At 33.0% G+C, this 21,278-nt stretch overlaps 1 protein-coding gene across 1 annotated transcript in view; it reads right to left on the bottom strand.

The window, feature by feature from the left end:
* LOC141829112 (uncharacterized) overlaps positions 1–21,278 on the bottom strand; it is a 46,654-nt gene that overhangs the window by 866 nt on the left and 24,510 nt on the right. Inside the window, exons 7-11 of the mRNA XM_074716527.1 lie at positions 5,376–5,541; positions 4,866–4,936; positions 4,659–4,752; positions 2,938–3,150; positions 2,652–2,861 (exon numbers count right to left, since the gene is read on the bottom strand). Of these exons, the coding sequence (XP_074572628.1) occupies positions 2,652–2,861; positions 2,938–3,150; positions 4,659–4,752; positions 4,866–4,936; positions 5,376–5,541 (754 nt within the window). The remainder of the gene's footprint in view (positions 1–2,651; positions 2,862–2,937; positions 3,151–4,658; positions 4,753–4,865; positions 4,937–5,375; positions 5,542–21,278) is intronic.

The following is a 21,278-nucleotide window of genomic DNA, read 5'->3' on the forward strand; positions in this document are numbered from 1 at the left end:
TAATATCAAGCTTTCGCTGCAGACTAAATGTCTTAAACCATCTTTTAGATGCTAGACGTGATTTGGAAGACCTTTTATCATATTCCTTGTCACAAGCTGTGGTAGGTGCTAGAATACCACTGGAATTGCTACTGTGGGCAGATCTAGTCCTGCTGCAGGGAAGTAGGCTTTCTACAATGATAAAGTAGAATGAAACAGCACTGAACAGGCGTGCCTGGAACAGATGAGATGTGCCCTAGAGGTGGATCAGGCAGATAGGAACTCACCCTATCTCATAGGAAATCGAAACGGGGAAGGAAAATGATCACTTCGAGGGAAAAGTCCTTCAATAGACAAAAGGCTCCTGATTCATATAGAATTAAATCATTAATTTATTACTTTTTCTTTGCCAAAAGACTGCATATCTATTTATAGGCATCTAAAATGTGCTTGTCAATAATTATAAAAACTAATTTTAATAACTATCTCTTATTCAAAATAAAATAAAGTAATTTACTTATTCTAAAGATAAAAAAAGATAATAGTTATTGGTTAAAGAAGTAATTTCAATCATTCTCTTTTTAGTAGTATCATTCTATCACCCTTCAAAACAACCTTGTCCTCAAGGGTGATCTTTTTTTTTGTTTTCTTCTGTCTTTTAATGACTCACATGAAATCTGCTCTTATTGTGGATAGATTGAGACATAAAGTTATGATAGACAAGTACGCCTCTATGATTCTTCCTTAAGTCTGAAAGGATGACTAGAATTCCTTTGATGACGAGGTGTATTGTGTTGAGTTTATAAGCATGTCAATACTTTTGTAAGAGTGACTTTTGCATTGAGTCTTCCTTCGCTTTGTCTTGCATCAAGACCTCATCGAGTTATGACGAATATTCTACACTATGCCTTCATTGAGCAATAGTTAGTACACCAAGACTTCTCATGGTACCTTTTTTAGAAGTAGAAATGAGTTCTATAGTGTCACTCCAAGGAAATTACTACCGTTGCTTTGTCCTCTTGAATGATGAAAGTAGAGATTGTTGTAGATGAAAGAGACTCACAAAGACTTTAATGCAGTGGCTTCAAATATAGGTATTGTGATGATTGTGATAGATAAATTCTTCTAACCATTATCAATGGTTTAGATCCTCATATGGATTGTCAATATCTTGTTGTTCGTTCTTTTTCTCTATTTTCCACTAGTATTTTTCTTTTCCAATTCTACTTCAAACTTGTATTATCATGAATCATGTCAGACAATAAATTATTTATAACTTTAGTATTTCTCCATTATTCTTCAAAGATATTTTCTTGCAATCATACAAAGAACAATGCAACTTTTACAGTGCAAGGATAGTACATCTATCTGCTTTTGAATGTTGGATGAAATCTTTAATAAAAGTGTTCAACAATTCTTGCTCTCACCAATCAAAAGTTCAGTTAAAAAATTGAAGAAAGTGATTATAGTATTCTGAATTTCAGATAACTCCTTATTTGCATTCTCATACTCTTGAGGGATGAAATAGGTGAGAAGATCAACTACAAACTTCTCCCATGTTATGAATCCATGGCATGACTCAAATAATTGATACCATCATAATTGATGCCATGTACAAGAAAAAATCTTTTACCTTTTGAAACTCTTTCAGTAGGATCTCTACTTCTCCAATATGAAAATTTTTCCTATATTAGATAAGATCTTTAATTTGTAGATATGTGAAATCTCGATGCTAGTAATGGATATAGTTAGTGTTATAAGATGATAATGATTGTGTTAGGGATGGTAGTGGCAATAGTGGTGGAGGGATTACAATGCAAGGATAACTAGTAGTGGTGAAGAACCTCTCTTCAATACCAAGTTGATAGAAACTCACATCCTATCTCAATAGGAAATCAGAGAAAAGGGGAAAGGGAATGATCACTTTAAGGTCAAGGGAATCATCCTCCAATAGCCAAAACGCTCTTAATTCATAAAGAATTAACACATTGATTTATTACTCTTCGTAGCCAAAAAAACTACATATTTATTTATAGACATCTAAAATATGCCTTGTTAATAATTCAACTGACTATTTCGGTAACTATCTCTTATTCTAAATAGAATGAAATTTTACTTATTCTAATTAAATAGCATTCTAAAATACATATATATTATTATAGGTTAAAGGAATAATTTCAATAATTCTCTTTTGAGATCGTATCATAGGAATGAAGTGTGCGGTGTGAGAGATCACCATGATGCACGATGTTGTTCAGAACAAGCAAAAACTGCATGATGGTGTCTGAGATGAGTATGTTGATATCAAGAAAAAGAAAATGTTTCACGAGTAGAGCAAGGGCGGGCAGCAGTAGGCTTTGCAGGGAGAAGGCATGGATGAAAGGAGATCACTGCCATCTCATTGAAATCGACAGCCTATCCCTTGAGGGAACATTCTTGAAATCTTAATCTAGGAGAGATGGTTATAATACCATGTTAAATGGGATGGGATTAAACCATATTGATTGTTATCGTAAGAGACCACTGTTATATCTATATATAGGACTCAACAGAAACTCTAAACCTAAAATATTAATGTGAGACTAAATCCACTATGCAACACATAATAACTCTAATAACTATACAAAACATCAAGAATATGTAAATTTTATACGTAAAGATTAAGTCCTCACAGTTTCAGGTAGTTCCTCTTTGATGGGCTTTAACCTATCTCTGGCACCAACTTTTTTGATAGCACAGCGAATTTGGGAGACAATCTCAAGTGTTAATCCTGTTTCCTTACAGAACCGAGGCCAATTAAGTTCACATCCATTCTTAGCCGCAACAAGGATATATGAAATAACTGTCTTCTGTTTTATAGGACCTGATTTTCCCACCAATTCCTGAAAAATAATTAAGAATTATTTTCCATTCATAGATGAAAAACATCTTTAAAATAGTAAGAAGTTAAAATTTTACAGCAACTTCAGAAAATGACATTCCATTGTGCTGCCACATATTCCATGCATCAGCTACGGCTGGAGTCAACTTTTTCTCCATATTTGGGTTGATCCTTTTGGTCATAGTGGCTTCAATTTGAGGAGTTCCTTCATAATAGGTTTGGAGGCCCAGTTCTTGTGACAACTTAATGATATGACTAATAAACTCATCACCATACCTGGTTAGAAAATGCTACATGGAAATCTAGAATTAGATGTCCTAGAAGAAATGCATACAGAAAAGGAAAACACTCATGATGCTTTGCGTGAATATAACTACTAACATCTTGAAGTTTCAATAATGTGCACATTTTGATGATCTCAATTGAAAGGTCAAATCATTTAACTCATCAATCTTCCTCTCTTGAACAGTCTAGATTATTATAGTGACAAGGGCTAACAAGCATTTCTCTACAAGGGAAAAGTCACACAAATTGGCTTGTGAACTTGCCAGAAGAAGAATTCAATATCTTCTAAGCATATACAATTATATAGACTTTCCTCTGGAATTGGATTTGCAGATTTGTACCTACAACAGATACCCAGCTAACATGGTATTGGCACAATCAGGCATCCACAGCACAAGTAAATACAAGGTCTACTAGTGAGGATATATTATGGTCAAAATGCTCCCAAGTCATATGAGGCCAGCACATCAGCATCACACTTCCTGTAACTTTTAACTGGTGCAGAGGCTTATGTTTGAACCCCAAGTATGATAAGATTGAAAATAATGGAAGAAGACTTCTGATTTGAGTCATGTGCCAAATTATTTAATAGGCATGTTCAGTTCATACTTTTGTGGTCCAAATGTAAATCTTGTGTTGGTAAGAATACAACAACAAAAACAATTAAACATTATCCCACTAGCTGGGATCGGCTATATGGATCATTCTATATCATTGAGCTCTATCCCTTCTATATCATCACATATATTTAAATAAATTTTATCTTATTTTATTATTATTAATCAAGTTTTTTTATTTCCTTTTCGTCGTTTAATGTGTACATTTGGCATAGTTTCACATCACCTAACTGAAGCATTTATTAATCAATTAAGTACATGTCCGTATCATCTTAAACGTGTCTCCTAGAATTTTCTCTCAATAAGTACAATTTCGACTTTCTCTCTAATATTTTCAACTCTTATCCTGTCCATCTTTGAATGCCCACATATCTACCTTAACATTTTCATCTCTGCACTGCAACTCTCATCTTCTGTTCATGTGCTCAAGTCATAGTCCAATATTTGACTTCATATGCGATAACAGGTCTAACCGCCTTGTTGGTAAGAACCTTTTTGTAATTATAATACTTGTTAAGCATGCCACAAAAAGCAACTAGAGATTTCACTATCAATTTATGAAAGAGTTTTGATTTTTATTTCATTGGCATGTTGAGTTCATCCTTCAATGATCCAAATGCAATCTTGAGATGGTAAGAATCTTTTTGTGCATGTGTCCACTTGTTAAATATGCCATAAGCAGCCATAGATTTATTTTTGGCGAGTAAGAACATCTATATAATTGATGCATACAGGACAAGGTATGACTGAGTTTCGATTTTATTTCAGGGAATTAATTTATGAACGAGGATGTCTATTTTCTTCTTGAAAGCTATCATGAAATTCTAAAAAATGATACAAGCACACAAGAATTCAGTCCTTGAGAAATATTTCTCTGGGAGAAATAGTCAATGAACCTGGTTAACACCATCAATGTTTGCCAACCTTGCTCTGGTTTGAGGCCTTAATTTTGTCAATCTTTTAATTGTCTCATCGCCACATAAAGCATACCTATTGTTAAGAAAGAGTTTGTAAAAAGTCCAATAACAACACATGTGAAATAAAGTTACAACAACCATAGCAAAATCACAAGTTAAATAAAACTGAAGTAGTCATCAACTTACGGAGCAATTCCAGCTTGTTTTGCAAGTCTGAATCTGACATTTAAAAGCATGGAGAACAGCTTTGCTTCAGCCTGTTGAGCAGTGAAATAAAAAATGACCTGGCTTGACATTAATGAGGTAATAAACCAGAACATGATTTTTACTGTACTATTGGAGTAAACAGGAAAATATAAAATCAGCAATCGATCCTACAGTTTCGAAATTGTGAATATATATAATGTCCATTCTGATGCACGGGTATGCTGCCAAATAAAGAAGCTGCAAATGTTTGAGTTCAAAAACATCCAAGAGTGACTAAAATTTGCTTAAAGGCAGACTCGTTACTAGCGATGCAGATTTAAATAGAATTCAATAACATACAAGATGATGTATCTGATTCCAAATAAGAGTTAAAGCATTATGTGATGACAAATATATCCCAGTAAATTTCTAAAAGAATAGATAGGTTCTAACTTTTTTCCCATGTATAACCAAAAGTAGCAATCTCATTTTGGAAGGAAAAAAGATTACCTCCAAGAACTCTTCACATGCTAAAGTAGATGCATTTGGAAGGTCTCCCAACTTTTTTCGCTGAGATCCATGCTCTTCCTCATCAATCATCTCAGTTGTTAAGGGTAAAATTAGTGTCTGATCCACAGTATTTGATGAGAGGAATTGCAAACCAATAGCAGAAACACTGCAAATTATTTCCAATACAAACTTGCTGAATTGATTTAAAACAAATTATCCTTCAGATCGTCATTATCTTATAGTGAGCAAACAAAATAAAGTTGTGAAGTAGGAATCAAAATTTTACCTAATAGTTCTGTAAACATCAACAATATTCTCCTTGATAAAACCTGCCAATATCATTCACGTCAATCTTACTGGCATTTCCTAGAAATTAATGGTGCTGGCATAGTGAAGACTAGAAGGTTATACTTGAAAGATTATAGATTGATTCCTCTAATACATAATAAGGAAACATATTAGCAATTTAAATATCACTAAACACATACAGCTAAAGACTGAAAGAAAAAACTACAGAAAGGTCAAAGAATGATCAACCCTAGCAACCTAAGAACTATACATGTTTCACTGTCCAAACAAAAAAAGGGAAAAGACTGTGCAGTTTCTCAAAGCCCAGCTATATCAACTGGTTTATCAAGTCAAGTCAAAATAAAACTACAATTACATATGATAACTAACGGGTATCTCCAACATAAAATAGTGGCCCAAATCATACATGTACTATTAGATTAGGGAAAATGAATATTGTACGGGTTGTTGTATTCATGGACACACTGATGCAAAAAAAGGAAAAGGCATTGATTTCAATTTGGAATTTTTATTTTAAATTGTAATCAAATTTGTTATTATTTTATTTTGATGTCAAGAAGCTGGTATCTTTTAATTTGGTAGTAGTTTAATAGAAATTGTTGTCTTCCTAATTAGTAGTATTCCTTTCTTAATTTAGTTAGAGTTAAATCTACAAAAAGTGGTGGTCTTTATGTATCAATCATCTTCAGTTAATAAGATTGTGTCAAATCTCTTGTTCTTTATGTGAGATAGTTATTCTTGAACTTTATTCATTTCATTTGAATTTTTTGTGTGAGTTTTGGTTTAGTGCTGCATCAATTTTGTAGCAGAGTCGAATTCTTTTGGTGTTCAATATTCCATCTTTCCCAAAATCTTCTTCACCTTTTGCACATCCATTTATCCGTCACCTTCTCTACACCACGCTACTACTCATCCGCTGTTGGGATGGCTAAACTATTCCACCTATCAACCACCTCCACACCTTCACTTTAGACATCTCCACAGCCACCAAGTCCTCCATCACGTCCTCCTCTCTGCAGAGTTTCTCACATCAATCGATCATAATCACACAGATCTAAAACGACAAGGAAGACAAAGATAGCATCCCATTCTTGTTGCAAGTTGTTGCTTCCTTTTGTTTGTCTTCCTCACCTCCTACACTACTGAACACCCTTCTCAATTTTCTATTGTTTTATGTGACTACCTCCTATGATTGACTCTCCATGAGGAAAGATTTGATTAGTTTCCATAGCTTCCATGATTTGATTGACTCTATGTAAGGAAAGATTTGATTATTTTCTACTCCCCCTCAAGCTTAACTGTAGATATTGATGAGATCAAGCTTGCATTCAAGAAATTTATGAGTTTGTTCAAATGATCCTTTTGTAAGAAGATCGGCTAGTTGGTGAGAAATAGGAATATACTCAATACTGATAATGTCTTCATCCACCTTTTCTCTAATGAAGTGACGATCAACTTCTACATGTCTCGTTTGATCATGATGAATTGGATTGCGAGCTATACTGATAGTTGATTATTATCACAATAGAGTAACATAGTATCTTCAATTTGAATTTTCAAATCTTTCATCACTTTTTTTGATTCAGATGAGTTCACAAATTCTATAAGTCATAGCTCGGTATTCCGCTTCAGCACTACTTGCAACCACAGATTGTTTTTTGCTACGTCACATTAATAAATTCCCCTATACCATCGTGCAATATCCAGAAGTTGACTTCCTACTATTAATTGATCCTATCCAATTTGCATCAATATATGCACACACTTTTCTATCCTCAATTTTTGCAAAGAACAGACCTTTTCTAGGAGTTTGTTTCAGATATCTCAAAATTCTATATACTGCTATTTAAATGAACTGGACATGGTGAATGCATATATTGACTTACCAGGTTAAGTGCAAAGGCAATATCTGAGCATGTATGTGAGAGATATATGAGTTTTCTAATAAGACGCTGATAACTATCTTTGTCAACAAGATTTCCTTCAAACATTTTTCTTTTATTCCCTAATTCAATTGGCATGTTTACTTGGCTTGCATCCCAACATGCCAGTTTCTTTTAACAAATCTAAAATGTATTTCCTTTGAGAGACCGAAATACCTTTCTTATTTTGAGCAATCTCCATTCCTAGAAAATATCTCAATATTCCAAAATCTTTGACTTCAAATTCTCGTGCCATTATTTTCTTGATTTCTTCCAATTCTTTATTATCATTCCCAGTGATGATGATATCATCAACATACACTATAAGAATGGTAATCTTTCCTTCATCAGAGTGTTTCACAGATAATGTATTATCTGCTTGTCCTTGAATATATCCAAAGTTTTTAATTACCTTGGAGAATCGATCGAACCAGGCACAAGATGACTGTTTTAAACTAAGAGAGATTTGTTGAGCTTACGTATAGTTTTACTGCCCAAATTTTCTCCAAATCCTGAAGGTTGATTCATATAAACCTCCTCTTCAAGCTCTTCATTGAGAAAGGCATTTTTTATATCAAGTTAATATAATGGCCAATCTAGATTAGCGACCAATGATAGAAGAATTCTGACAGTATTAAATTCGACAACCAGAGCAAAAGTCTCGGTGTTATCAATTCTATAGGTTTGAGTAAAGCCTCTCCAGACGAGCCTTGTATCTTTCAAATTGAACCATCAGCCTTGTACTTAATCATGAAAATCCATTTACAATCAACAACACATTTCCCTTATGGTAATTCTACTAAATCCCAAGTATTATTCTGTTTGAGAGCATGCATTTTTTCAAGAATAACAGTCTTCCACTTAGGAATAGCTAGTGCCTCCATGACAGATTTGAGAATTAATTCACTAGACAATTTTAAAGAGAAAACATGAAATGTAGAGGATAGATAAGAATAGGAGATAAAGTTAGAGATGAGATATTTGAGATGAGATCAGACACCTTTTCTGAATGCAATAGGAATATCAAGATCAAAAAATATACTTAACTTGTTATAGGATTCTACCATCGATTCATCTCCTTGGCTGTGATTAAAATTCACAATTTCTTCATTAGCTTGAGAAGTCTTTCTCCTTGAATAAACTAGGATATCCGATTGTTTATTCGATACTCCCTATGTTTCACTAATTTGAGAACTGATTTGGATAGGATTGGACATGGAAGGAGGTGTAGTGTCCAAATTAAAACTAAAGACAGGAAGAGTATCTCCATCATCCTTTGAGGGAGTTTTACTACCACAACAATCGTCACCACGGCTATGTAATGTAACACGATCAGGCCATATCGGACTCTGGAGATCGTAATCATCACTACCACGGTTATATGGTGTGACAAGGTCAAGCTATGATACGCTGATTCTCCTCTTCCACCAACTTTAAAAATTCATCATCCTTTCCCTCCTGAGATAAAGTGTGAAAGAAATACGGGGTACCTTCAAAAAAAAGGGACATCACAATTAACATATATTTTATTTGTCTGCGGACAATAACATCAATAACCTTTTTGAGTAGGAGAATACTCGACAAAGATAGTTTTAAGGGCTTGAAAGTCAAGTTTGTTGCGCTTATGGACATGGATATGCACAAAAGTCATACAATCAAATGTCTTCAATGATAGATTATTGAAGTTGAAAATTTATGGATATGTTTGGATGAGTAGAGATAAAGGTGTGGCAAAGTTTATGAAGCGACTAGGAAGACAATTGATAAGATACGCGGCTGTGAGGATTGTGTCGCCCCATAAATATTTGGAACATGCATGGTGAACATAAGGGTATGGGCAACCTCCAACAAATGACAATTTTTATGTTCAGAAACTTCATTTTATTGTGGAGTATTGACACATGAGCTTTAGTGAACAATTTCAATTTCCACTATATAGTCACCTAAAATGGCATTGAAATATTTTTTGTCATTGTCAGTTCTAAGAATTTGAATCTTTATTTGAAATTGGGTCTGGATCATTTTGTGGAAGGCTTTAAAGATGTTACTGATTTCAGACTTATCCTTAAGAAGATAAACCCAAATAGCTTGTGTATGATCATCAATGAATGAGATAAATCATCTTTTCCTACGAGAAGTATGATTTGTGAGGGACCCCAAATATCACTATAAATTAATGAAAATGGAGTAGATTGTTTATATCGTTTGGGAAAAAAATGAGTACGAGTATACTTGGCTAGTAGACACACTTCACAATTGAAACTCAAATGATCTTTTTTTTTGTAAACAATGAAGGACATAAACATTTCAAATAACCAAAACTAGGATGACCAAGACGATAGTGCCAAAATATTATTTCCTTATTACTAGAATCAGAAAAAGCAACATGAGACAACAAAGGTCGACCATTTTTATCCTTGAAATAATAAAGACCTTCGTGAATTCTAGCATTGTCAATTGTCTTCCCCGATAGTAGATCCAAAAAAAGACACGAGAAGAGTAAGAATTTAGCAAAACACTGATTATCAAGGATGACTTTGCTAATAAAAATTAGATTGCATTTTAGAGCAGGTATATGAAAATAGATTTCAAAGTAATGTGCTGGGATAATTGAATATCGCCTATACCAACTACAGTTAATGATCCATCAGCAATCCTAATAGTAGTCTGATGAGAACAGGGATAATAGGAAGAAAAAAGACTTGAGTCAGCTGTCATATGGTCAGAGGCCCCAGAATCAATGATCCAAGGGATCGTTGAATGATTACAAAAGAGAGAACTGAGTTTACCAGATTGAGTCATGGAGCACGAACCAACATTAGAGCTAGAGCTAGAAGAATCCATAGACATTGTGGTTGTCTTCGGAGGAGAAGAATTGGATATATTTGTTTATAAAGAGGAACCTCGCTCTAATACCATGAAAATTTCTCACATATATTTTTATCATGAACAAAGATACACTTTTAATCAATGAGAATTAATGAATAAAGAAAGAATAAAAATAAATAAAAAAATATTTTATCAAAAATAAATTATTCTTAACCAAATCAATCTAATTATATCCTTTTCACTCATAATTTGATTAACTCTCCATGAGGAAAGATTATTAGTTTCCCTATGATTTGATTGACTCTTCGTAAGGAAAATTTTGATTATTTTTTACAAAACTAAAAAGAACTGTCCAAGTAACTTTAATAAACATTATTCCTAGTGCATATAAATAGCATGTACGCTTGCTCATAATCACACTATCTTATGCTTGGAGAAATTTTCAACGACTTGTTTGAAATATGATCGATATGGGCAAAAGCATGACACCCTTACTTTTAATGCACAATTAAACCTAAATAAATTTATAAATTAGGATTTTTCATCAATGAACTTGTTGGAGCAGCTAGTGACTTTTAGCAAGGTGATGAGAACCATTATTACATGATAAGAGTGGATCCCATCATAAAATGGCATGAGGAGAAACCAAAATTGATGAAAAGTAAATATATGCCATCATACTTCAAATATTAACCACATAATAAAATTGGCAAATGGAAGCAATCATCCTTAAGTAAACCAAAAACATCCAAAGATTTTGCTTCACTTATAATAAATAAACTTTTAATAAAAACAAAAGTTGAGTTTTAGACAATCTCCTAATTACTACACCCTAGAAAGCCTCTAATGGCGCCTTGTGACAAAACCTTAGTGTTGGTGCAACGAAGGAGGTTCGTGGATCGCTAGAGGGGAAGGGTGAATGGCGACCTACAAAATAATAATTTGATTTCTTTTGCTAACGTTTTAGCAAGGAGTGAAGATACAAGTGGGATGGTTGAAATAAAAGAGAGCATTATGTGTTCTTTGTGATCATAAGTAACCTCTTAAGTTTAAAGAAAAGTTTTACAAAATGGTAGTTAGACATGCTATGTTATATGAAGTTGATTGTTGAGTTATAAAGCAAGCACACAAGCAAAATATGAGAGACGGAGATAAGGATGTTAAGGTGGATGTGCGAACATATGAAGATGGATAGGACAAGACATATTTAAGATGGTATGGGCATATACTTAGGTGTCCAATAAATGCCCCAATTAGATACTTAGGTGTCCAATAAATACCCCAATTAGCTAATATGATGCATTACAAATACACTCATTAATAGAGGAAGAGGGAAACCAAAAAAGACTTATTAACAATAAAACAGGATAAAATTTATTTAGATGTAGATGATGATATATTAAGAGATAGAGCTCAATGGTGTAGGAGGATCCATATAACCAACCCCACTTAATGGGATAAAAACTTGATTGTTGTATTTTCTATGCTACCTAGTGTGATTGTATTTGTTAGTTAATATATTATATTGTTGATGGAGGTTTATTTTCTATGAAATTATAAAACATATGTTAGTTAATGCTTCTTATTATTGTGTTGTCCGAACTTCCTTTGTATTGATTAGGCTCTTAACAAACATGTTTATTCTAATGATGTACTTTACACTCGTTCTACTTTGGTGGCCTCGAAATTCTAAAACTAGGGACGGGAACTACATAAGTAGTCATACATAGATGGTATGTGGTGGGCCAAATGAAGTACCTATTGTTGTGTTTTCAATATGATACATTTAGTTATGTTGGATTTAAGTTTTGATTTCCTAGTTATGTGCACTTGTAGAGTTGTAATCGGTTGATATCTTATATTATATGGTGTTTTGATGTTTGTGGCTACATTTGTAAACTTTGATTTTATGTCGACTTGCTTAATGTTTTAGAACAAACTATATTTTCTTTTGAGAACGTGTTGTATTTGTCACAAAGAATAAACTTTTTCCATATTACAATCTACCAATTCTTAAACTTAGTCTTAAGTTTATACAAGTATCCTCTCTAAATATTCAATAAAACTTCTACTCTCGACCAAGTATCAATCAAAATTAATCCATCCCATTAGCATCATTGTCAAATACCCAACGAAATCACCACTTCAATTATATTCAGTTGCAAAAAATGGAAAGTTTCACCATCATAACCACTGGAGTAGAATCCCTCCTAGATTGCAAACTCATCCTTGTCTCCAACTCCATTCACACGCATAGACAAGATCAAGTCTTCTTTCTACATTCCCTGCATGCTTGGCTCCACCACAAGAGGGCAACTAATACCAACTTCTCTCCACGACACCGCACGACTTTGCTTACAACAATAACCTCTTGACTTCACAATCTTATCCGTCGAATCATCCCCGTGCTTGGGGCTCAAAGACTTCCATTCCCAGTGCCTAATCCACGCTTTCTTGTTGTCAATTTCTTCCGCTTGGTGAAAATATTAGGTATTATTTTTAGTTCTAAAAAACTGGGAGAAGATAAAAAAGGATGATCTTTTAAACTTTTATTATCTCTTTTCCTTGTTACTTTCTAATGCGTGATGGCATCCACCAATCCTAAACAAAATAGTATTACTGGAACAAACATTAAGCTTAACAGTTTCAATTATCTCTTGTAAGCTCGAGCATTTGAAATTTTTATTGGCTCTTATGTGAAAGATAGTCATCTAGCATCTTGATCTCCATAATGCAATAAGATACAGCAATGTAGATTTTATTTTTTACTTGGCTTCAAAATGGTATGGAATCAATAGTCACCACATCCATAATATTTCTTTACAACAACAGCAACAACAAAGTTTTTATTCTACTGAGTGAGGTTAGCTATATGAATCCTCCTACATTATTGAATTTAATCTTCTACTATTATCATCAACTATATTTAAATGAATCTTCTCCTCTTTTATCGTTATTAACCAAGTAATCTTTGGTCTCTATCTTCCTTGATTAATGTGCATATTTAACACGATTTCACATCGCTTAACTGGGGCATTTATTAGTTGTATATGCACATATCATATCATCTTAAATGCGTCACTCAAAGTTTTCTCAATAAGTGTAAGTCCGACTTTTCTCTCTAATGTTCTCATTTCTTATCCTATCAGTCCTAATTTTTTTACACATTTACCTTAACATCCTCATCTTTGTGGTCTCATCTTCTGCTCATATGCTCACTTCATAGACAATATTCAATTTCATATAACGTAGTAGGTCTAACCATAGTTTTGTAGAACTTCTCGTTAAATTTTAAAGATATCTTACAATCACAAAAAACACGCCCTCCTTTATTTTAATCATCCTACTTGTATCCTATGTAAAACATCTCTATTAACACCTACATCCTTGTCTAATAGCGATCCTAGATACTTAAAACTTTTAATTAAAATTATAAGTAACTCGTCGTCTTATATCTAAATAATTGTCTTGTTACGTGTACTATTAAACTTAAATTTCATATATTGTCTTTATTCTACTAAACCTATAACTTTTAACCTCCAACTTCACCCGCCAAGATTCAAATTTAGTATTTACTCCACGAGTCTCATCCACCAAATCAATGCCATCTCCAAATAAGATGCACTATAGTAACTTATCTTAGATGCGTTCAATGAATTCATCGATAATTAGTGAAAAAATATGAACTTAGAGTTGATCCTTAATGTAACACTATTTTATAGGAAACGTTTCGATTAATTTGCCTAGAATTTTCAATCTTGTCATTACATTATTATACATATCCTTAATTGTCTCAATATACGCTATACTAATATTTTTCTTTCCTAGAATTCTCTATATAATTTCCCTCGAGAGTCTGTCATAAGTTTTTTCTAAATACCTTGCTTCTTTTCTTAATACTTTTCAATCATCCATAATATTTCTTTACTTTTAAAAAATTATAGGACCTTTGCAGATATTCTCACAAGCTAAATGTCTTTCGCATATACTAGGTATATAGGTATATATGTAGGTAATTGAAGATATTTTCAATTTTAAACAAGATGGTCACTAAGTGCAGGAATGTTATACTACTCTCCATGGCAAGTAGGATGAATTAGCTGCTGATGATTTCTACAAATCCTCAGATTTTAAAGTGCCCAAGTGAAAATTTTAAGTAGCAAAATTCTTTTTAGGACTAGATGATTCCCATAGTGCAACTCGCTAACAGTTATTAATCAATGTTAATGTACCATCTCTACTAAATGTATTTGCACAAGTCCTTCATGCCACCTCAACGAGTTCCACCACTCCTCCATCCAAAGTTACAGCCCACACTCATAGACAGGTCATAAAGGTGGAGGACAAGGTTATGGGCATTGTATACCCTCCTTGTGTTTACTACATTCATTCAAACCATTCATCAAGACATTTTCTGGATAAGCTTCAAGGACCACCCACTACCAAAGTGGCTACAGAAGCCACCACAACCCCATCTTCTAAATTCTACACCAGCAGGCAACCACAACAGTTAGAATCATTCTGTTTTGACAACCTCAACTTCAAATTCTGCTTCAATGGATCCAAGCTTCTATAATTACTTGACTGTAGTCCCTTTTCACAATGATGGGTGATTGTGTATTGTTTTCTACTCTTCATCTCTCCACTTTACCACCTATGTTTATTATGGACCACTCTCACATACTTATCAACAAGGTTCACTCGAGACCTCCACGTGTATTAAACAGAGTTATTTATGTTCGAAAGTTTACTATGAACTTGCTATCAAATAATTATCTTACCAAATTATTGAATTGTTGTGTGACCCTCAATCCAATAACTGTGTTATTTAAGATCTATGAACACTGAGGAAGATTGCTAGAGGTTATAAATTTAATACACTCTACTAATTAAACGAATAATTCTCCATTGGCTCCTATTCTACCATAAATATAAGATGATACCTGTGGCATTGTTGGCTTGATCAACCCTTTGTATCAAAATTTAAAATTTTTTATCAATGTCCCACCCTCATTAACTAAGCTCTTATGCATTCAAAAAATTTTCCACCTTAAGTAACATGGTATCAAAGCATTAGAGATTCAAAATTAGGGTTCCATCCTCGCCGCTGCTACTCTCTTGTTTTTCACTTGTCAACGTGTGACAAAGTCGACCACCGCCACCTCTTCTTCTTTTGTTCGTTGACATATCCCACAAACCCCTTCACATTTGCCTCAAATGTCTGCGCACCTACCCAACGAGCTCGTGGCCCCGTGTTCATTTCGTCACCCATCAACCGCTACATGTTGGTCTTTCTTCGAATTCTTCTCTTATTTGACTTCCTTTGGGATAAAGTTTTATGACTAAAAATAAGTCTTCTATTATGATGGATGTGATGTCTGTGATGTCTAAAATCACAGACCATAAGTTGAATGATTCGAACTATTTGGATTGGAGTAAAAATGCTTGTCTTTATCTACGGAGGATTGATAAATATGGTGATTTAACTGATGATCCTCTTAAAGATGATTCAAAGAAGACATAGCTTAGAGATGATGCTCGCTTATTCCTTCAGATTCGAATTTGTCTTTGATAGTAAGGTAATTGGTTTGATCAATCATTATGAATTTGTCAAAGAACTGATAGATTATTTAGAATATTTGTACTCTGAAAAAGGAAATCTCTCCTGCATGTATGAGATTTGCAAAACCTTTTACCATGTGGAAAAACAAGATCAGCCTTTAATCAATTATTTTATAGCGTTTCAAGAAGACATATGAGAAGCTTAATATGTTGCTGCCTTTTAGCCCTGATGTGAAGGTTCAACAATGCCAACAAAAGCAGATGACTATCATGAGCTTCCTTGCTAGCTTATCTCCTAATTTTGAGTCTGCTAAATCATAAGTTCTCTCTGATTTTGAGGTTCTCTTATAAGATATATTTAGTCCTCCATACAGAAAGTACTATACCTGTTCTGCTTAGTGGTGTTTTGGTAAGTCACAATACTAATTATGTGCCCAGAAGATCAACTAGTCATAGTGGAAATAAAGGAGGCTCACAGGACTTCAAACTCATGCATCAAATTCTGGTGGTATTGTGTGCAACAACTGTCATAAATTAGGTTATACAAAATTTGAGTGTAGAAAGTTTCAATACAAAAATCAACAAAAACACTTAACCCATATTGCGTCCACTAATGATGCCTCTGATAAATCAGTTCTTATCTCTGCAAATGAATTTGTCAAATTTTCAAAATATCAGGAATCACTCAAGTCTTTACTTCCTCTGTCCTCTGTGTTACATTTACCTAATTTATCCTTTAATTTGCATTCTGTTAGCCAACTAACTCGTAATCATAACTGTTGCATCTCATTTTTTTCCTGATCATTGTTTATTTCAGGATCTTTTCATGAAGAAGATTATTGGTAAAGGACATGAATCTGGAGGCCTCTACATTCTTGATACATCACTCTCAAAATCTTTTACTTGCTCAAGTGTCACTCCTCATTTCGAGACTCATTGTAGGTTGGGTCATCTATCTCTCCCTTTACTCAAGAAGCTTTGTCCCCAATATAATAAGGTATCGTCATTAGATTGTGAGTCGTGTCAGTTTGCAAAACATCACCGTCTTAGTTTGAGTCCTAGAGTAAATAAACGTACTACTATTTCTTTTGAGTTCATTCTGATATTTGGGGTCCTTGTCCTATTTTATCTAAACCTGAATTTTGGTATTTTATTACTTTTGTGGATGATTATTCTCGTGTAACTTGGTTATATTTAATGAAAAATCATTCTGAGTTATTTTCTCTATTTTATGTATTTTACACTGAGATTAAAACTTAGTTCGGTGTGTCTATCCGTATCTTGCGATGTGATAATGCTAAAAAATATACGTTAAGTTTATTTCAAATATTTGACATGCTTCATGAAAGCTCTTGTAGTGATACTGCATCCCAAAATAATGTGGCAAAACATAAGAACGGACATCTTTTTGAAACTGCACGGACCTTTTTATTTCAAATGAATGTTCCCAAAGCATTTTAGATTGATGCAGTTTCTATAGCATGTTTTCTCATTAACCGCATATCATCCTTTGTTCTTGATAGTGAGATCCCTTTAAAAATATTTTTTCCCAATAAGTCGTTATCTCGTATTAACCCTAGGATATTTGGAGCACTTATTTTGTTTGGGATGTTCGTCCGCATATTATTAAATTAGACCCCAAATTTTTGAAGTGTGTCTTCCTTGATTACTCTCGTCTTCAGAAAGGATATAGGTGCTATTATTCTAATATTAACAAATATCTTGTTTCAATAGATGTTACCTTTATGGAAGGCACACCTTATTTCTAATCTTCATCTATTCCAACTCGTCAGGGGAAGGATGATGATTTGTTGATATATTCTTTTTCTACCTCAAGTAATACTATCCATTAATTCTCTTACCAAATTATTGAATTGTTGTATAACCCTCAATCCAATACCCATTGTGTTATTTAAGATATGTGAACACTAAGGAAGATTGCTAGAGGTTATAAATTTAATATGCTACTAATTAAATGAATAATTCTCCATTGGCCCCTATTCTACCATAAATATAAGATGATACCAATGACATTGTTGGCTTGATCAACCCTTTGTATTAAAATTTAAAATTTGTTATCAATGTCCCACCCTCATTAACTAAGCTCTTGATGCATTCAAAAAGTTTTATTACGAGATAAAAAACATAATTTTCTACATCAATTAAAATTTTACCCTCTAGTAATGTTCTTGAATGTGTGCAATCAACATTTAATCTTTTATGTTTCATAATGTGCCATTCACCAAAGTACATGCACTTAAATGTCTTAGAAAATAGCATTGTCAAATATACAAATAACACTATTTGATATTACATGCACCATAATGACTCGTGTGTGTATCAAAGTAATATTGGGGAGCTAAGGTATTCACCTCATGTTATCTCATAAACTGTGTATTGTCTTTTAGACTCAATGCTAAAATACTCTTATATCTTTATTCTAATCAAGTTGTTTTCTCTATACCATTGAATTTTTTTTTTTATTTAGGCTTCACCTTCTAAACGCTGGACATAACAAAATTAGCCAAAAATTTACTCATTATATCTTCATTAAAAACTATCACACCAAAAAGCACTACGAGTGATGTTATGATCAAGAGTCTTATAACTCCTACACTTTTGTTGATGTTAGATCTTTTAAAATAACATTATATTTTTTAAAACACTTCTACATTCACCTTTGAAACCATACTACTATTTCCACTAGTCATATTCATCCCTCCACCAAAATCATCTATACTCCTCTATGACAAGTGTATCATCAGCATATGGAGGAGCATATTCAAATTCTCAACAACCACTAACGATTTCACTTGTAGATCCACCATTAGATATTGATTTACCTATTGTTAGAGATAAGGTAATTGTACTAACACCATGCATCCTAGTGCAAATCTTATTTCCAGTAAAAATCTAAGTGCATCTTTTTACAAGTTTATTATGTTACTTATATGAAGATTACCAAGTCATACTTAGAGATTGACATTAGAAGCAAGCCATGGATGAGGAGATATTCATTCTTGGCACAAAACACATACGAATTATCCATCGTTTGACTAATGTACACTTGATATCTTGTTAATATGTATTCATAATTAAATATCTCCCGAATAGAAAAAGTAATCACTATAAAGCAAGATTAGTCACCAAAAGATACATATATACATATGAAGTAGATTAAGATATTTTCACTCTAAAGAACTTTATATAGAATAACCTCCAAATTGTTTCTCTGAGGAAATTAAAGTATGTAGACTCAAAAGGCGATTTAGAATCTCAAACAAAAGTTATGCAAGTAAACCTCAAGTGTACCAACATGAACCATTTGATTTTTATTTGCCACAATCATGGTTCAAAATCTCAGAGCCGAATCGGGATTGTAATTTATGACCAAAACAATATGGTTTTGGTATCCTATCATACTGTGCCGATATAGTTTAAGATTTTTTAAATATAAAATATATTAATTAAAAATAAAAAATTTAATCTAAATATTAAAAAATAAAAAATATTTTAAAATTATGGGATCGAGATGCTCCTATATGGTAAATAAATAAATAAATAATTTATTATAAATTTTCAGAATTAAAATAAATAAAGTATATATATTAAATTAATGAAATAATTTTATTACAGTTTGATTAAGCCTGTTTAGATTATCCCTATGATAATTAGGAGTTAATTGAAATTATTAATATAAATTTAATTATTAAACTCTATGTTTAAGTTTAATCTCGCACCCGTGACTCCTCGGGTGGTCGCCGTAGCCTAGACGATAAGTCGTCGCAGTGGCTTAGATGACCTCCTACGAGGTTGCGAAGGCCGAGGCAGCCCATAGTGCTGACAATGCCGATGGCGCGCGAACAGTAACATCCGTTTTATCCGACATGGTACAAATTTTAAACCATGACTATAATACTAATGATATCCTAATTTAGCAATTTGTGTTGATTTCATACTTATAACCAGAAGTGATATGCAAAACATTATAGGTAATGAATAAATATCAAATATTTGCGAAGGCCGCAATACTTTATTAGAGCAGAAGATGCTTATAGCTCTAAAGAAATATACTTATCTCAAAGAAAATGTAAGTGATAGATCTCTTATGAGAGGTTTGTATGTTTAGATGTAATTATGCCGAAAGCAATTATCTAAAATAATAATGTGGCCAAGTGTGATCATTTAAAAGACACTCTCGTTAACAAAAAAACTAGCTAGTAAGTCACTTACAATTAGGATATATTGTAAAAAGAATCATAAAAAGTGTCACTAAGAGGAAATGTTAAGAATCATATATTAAAGAATCTCCAAGAAAATGCTCACTATACAAGAAGCATGGACACTTAAATATTCAAGTCTTCTTGATTGCTCACTATGATGGATGTTAACAATGCACGATCAAGTATTGATAGAAAATTTACCTTAGAATTTTATACATTTGTTAGAGGTAACCTTATAAAATGGTAAAAAGCAAAAGGAAAAATATGATAGCACAATCTAATATTGAAGCATAATTAAAACAATGGTACATAAAATCTATGTGATGATGTGGATAAAAACTCACTTTGATTTTAACATTGTAGATCTAATGGATAACAATAAACATTGCAAACAATCCATGTTTTACAAAACACATTGAAGTGGATTGTCGCTTTATTCACAATGCGAGCATGCCTAAGAGCACACCATAGACTTAAACAAACGACCGATATTTTTTATTAAGTCGTTACTAAGATTTATGAAGCTAAGATTGAAGCTTTCAAATGTTTGACTATGGCACAATTGTGTGTGAAATAATGTAGATATATCAACTATTGACTGAAATAGGATTTAAAATTTCAGTACCAGCAAAATCTTGGTGTGATAATCAAGTTGTTATTCACATTGTATCAAAACTCGTGTTCCATAAGCAGACTAAGCACATTTTTTTTCTAAACTGGTCATGGGCCATGTAATTCAACAGGGCTTGATCACTACATGAATATGTAAAAACTGGAGAACAATTAGGGGAGCATCTTCACAAAAGCTTTAAATGGGATCCGAGTTGATTATCTTTGTAACAAGTTGGGCATGATTAATATCTATGCTCCAACTTAAGGGGGAGTATTAGCTATAAACATATTTCGTAGAATATAGGACCCTAATTTCTTGGCTCTAATACCATGTAATTAAAATAACAAAAAAATTCTTAATCTATTACAAGATACAAGGTCCTATTTATATACCGAAATTATGGGTCCTATATTCTAGGAGATATGTTTTTTTATAGCTAATAACC

The sequence above is a fragment of the Curcuma longa genome, chromosome 5 (assembly GCF_044706935.1).
Source record: "Curcuma longa cultivar G26 ecotype Majalengka, Jawa Barat chromosome 5, ITB_CL_G26_1.1, whole genome shotgun sequence".
Classification (NCBI taxonomy): Eukaryota; Viridiplantae; Streptophyta; class Magnoliopsida; order Zingiberales; family Zingiberaceae; genus Curcuma; species Curcuma longa.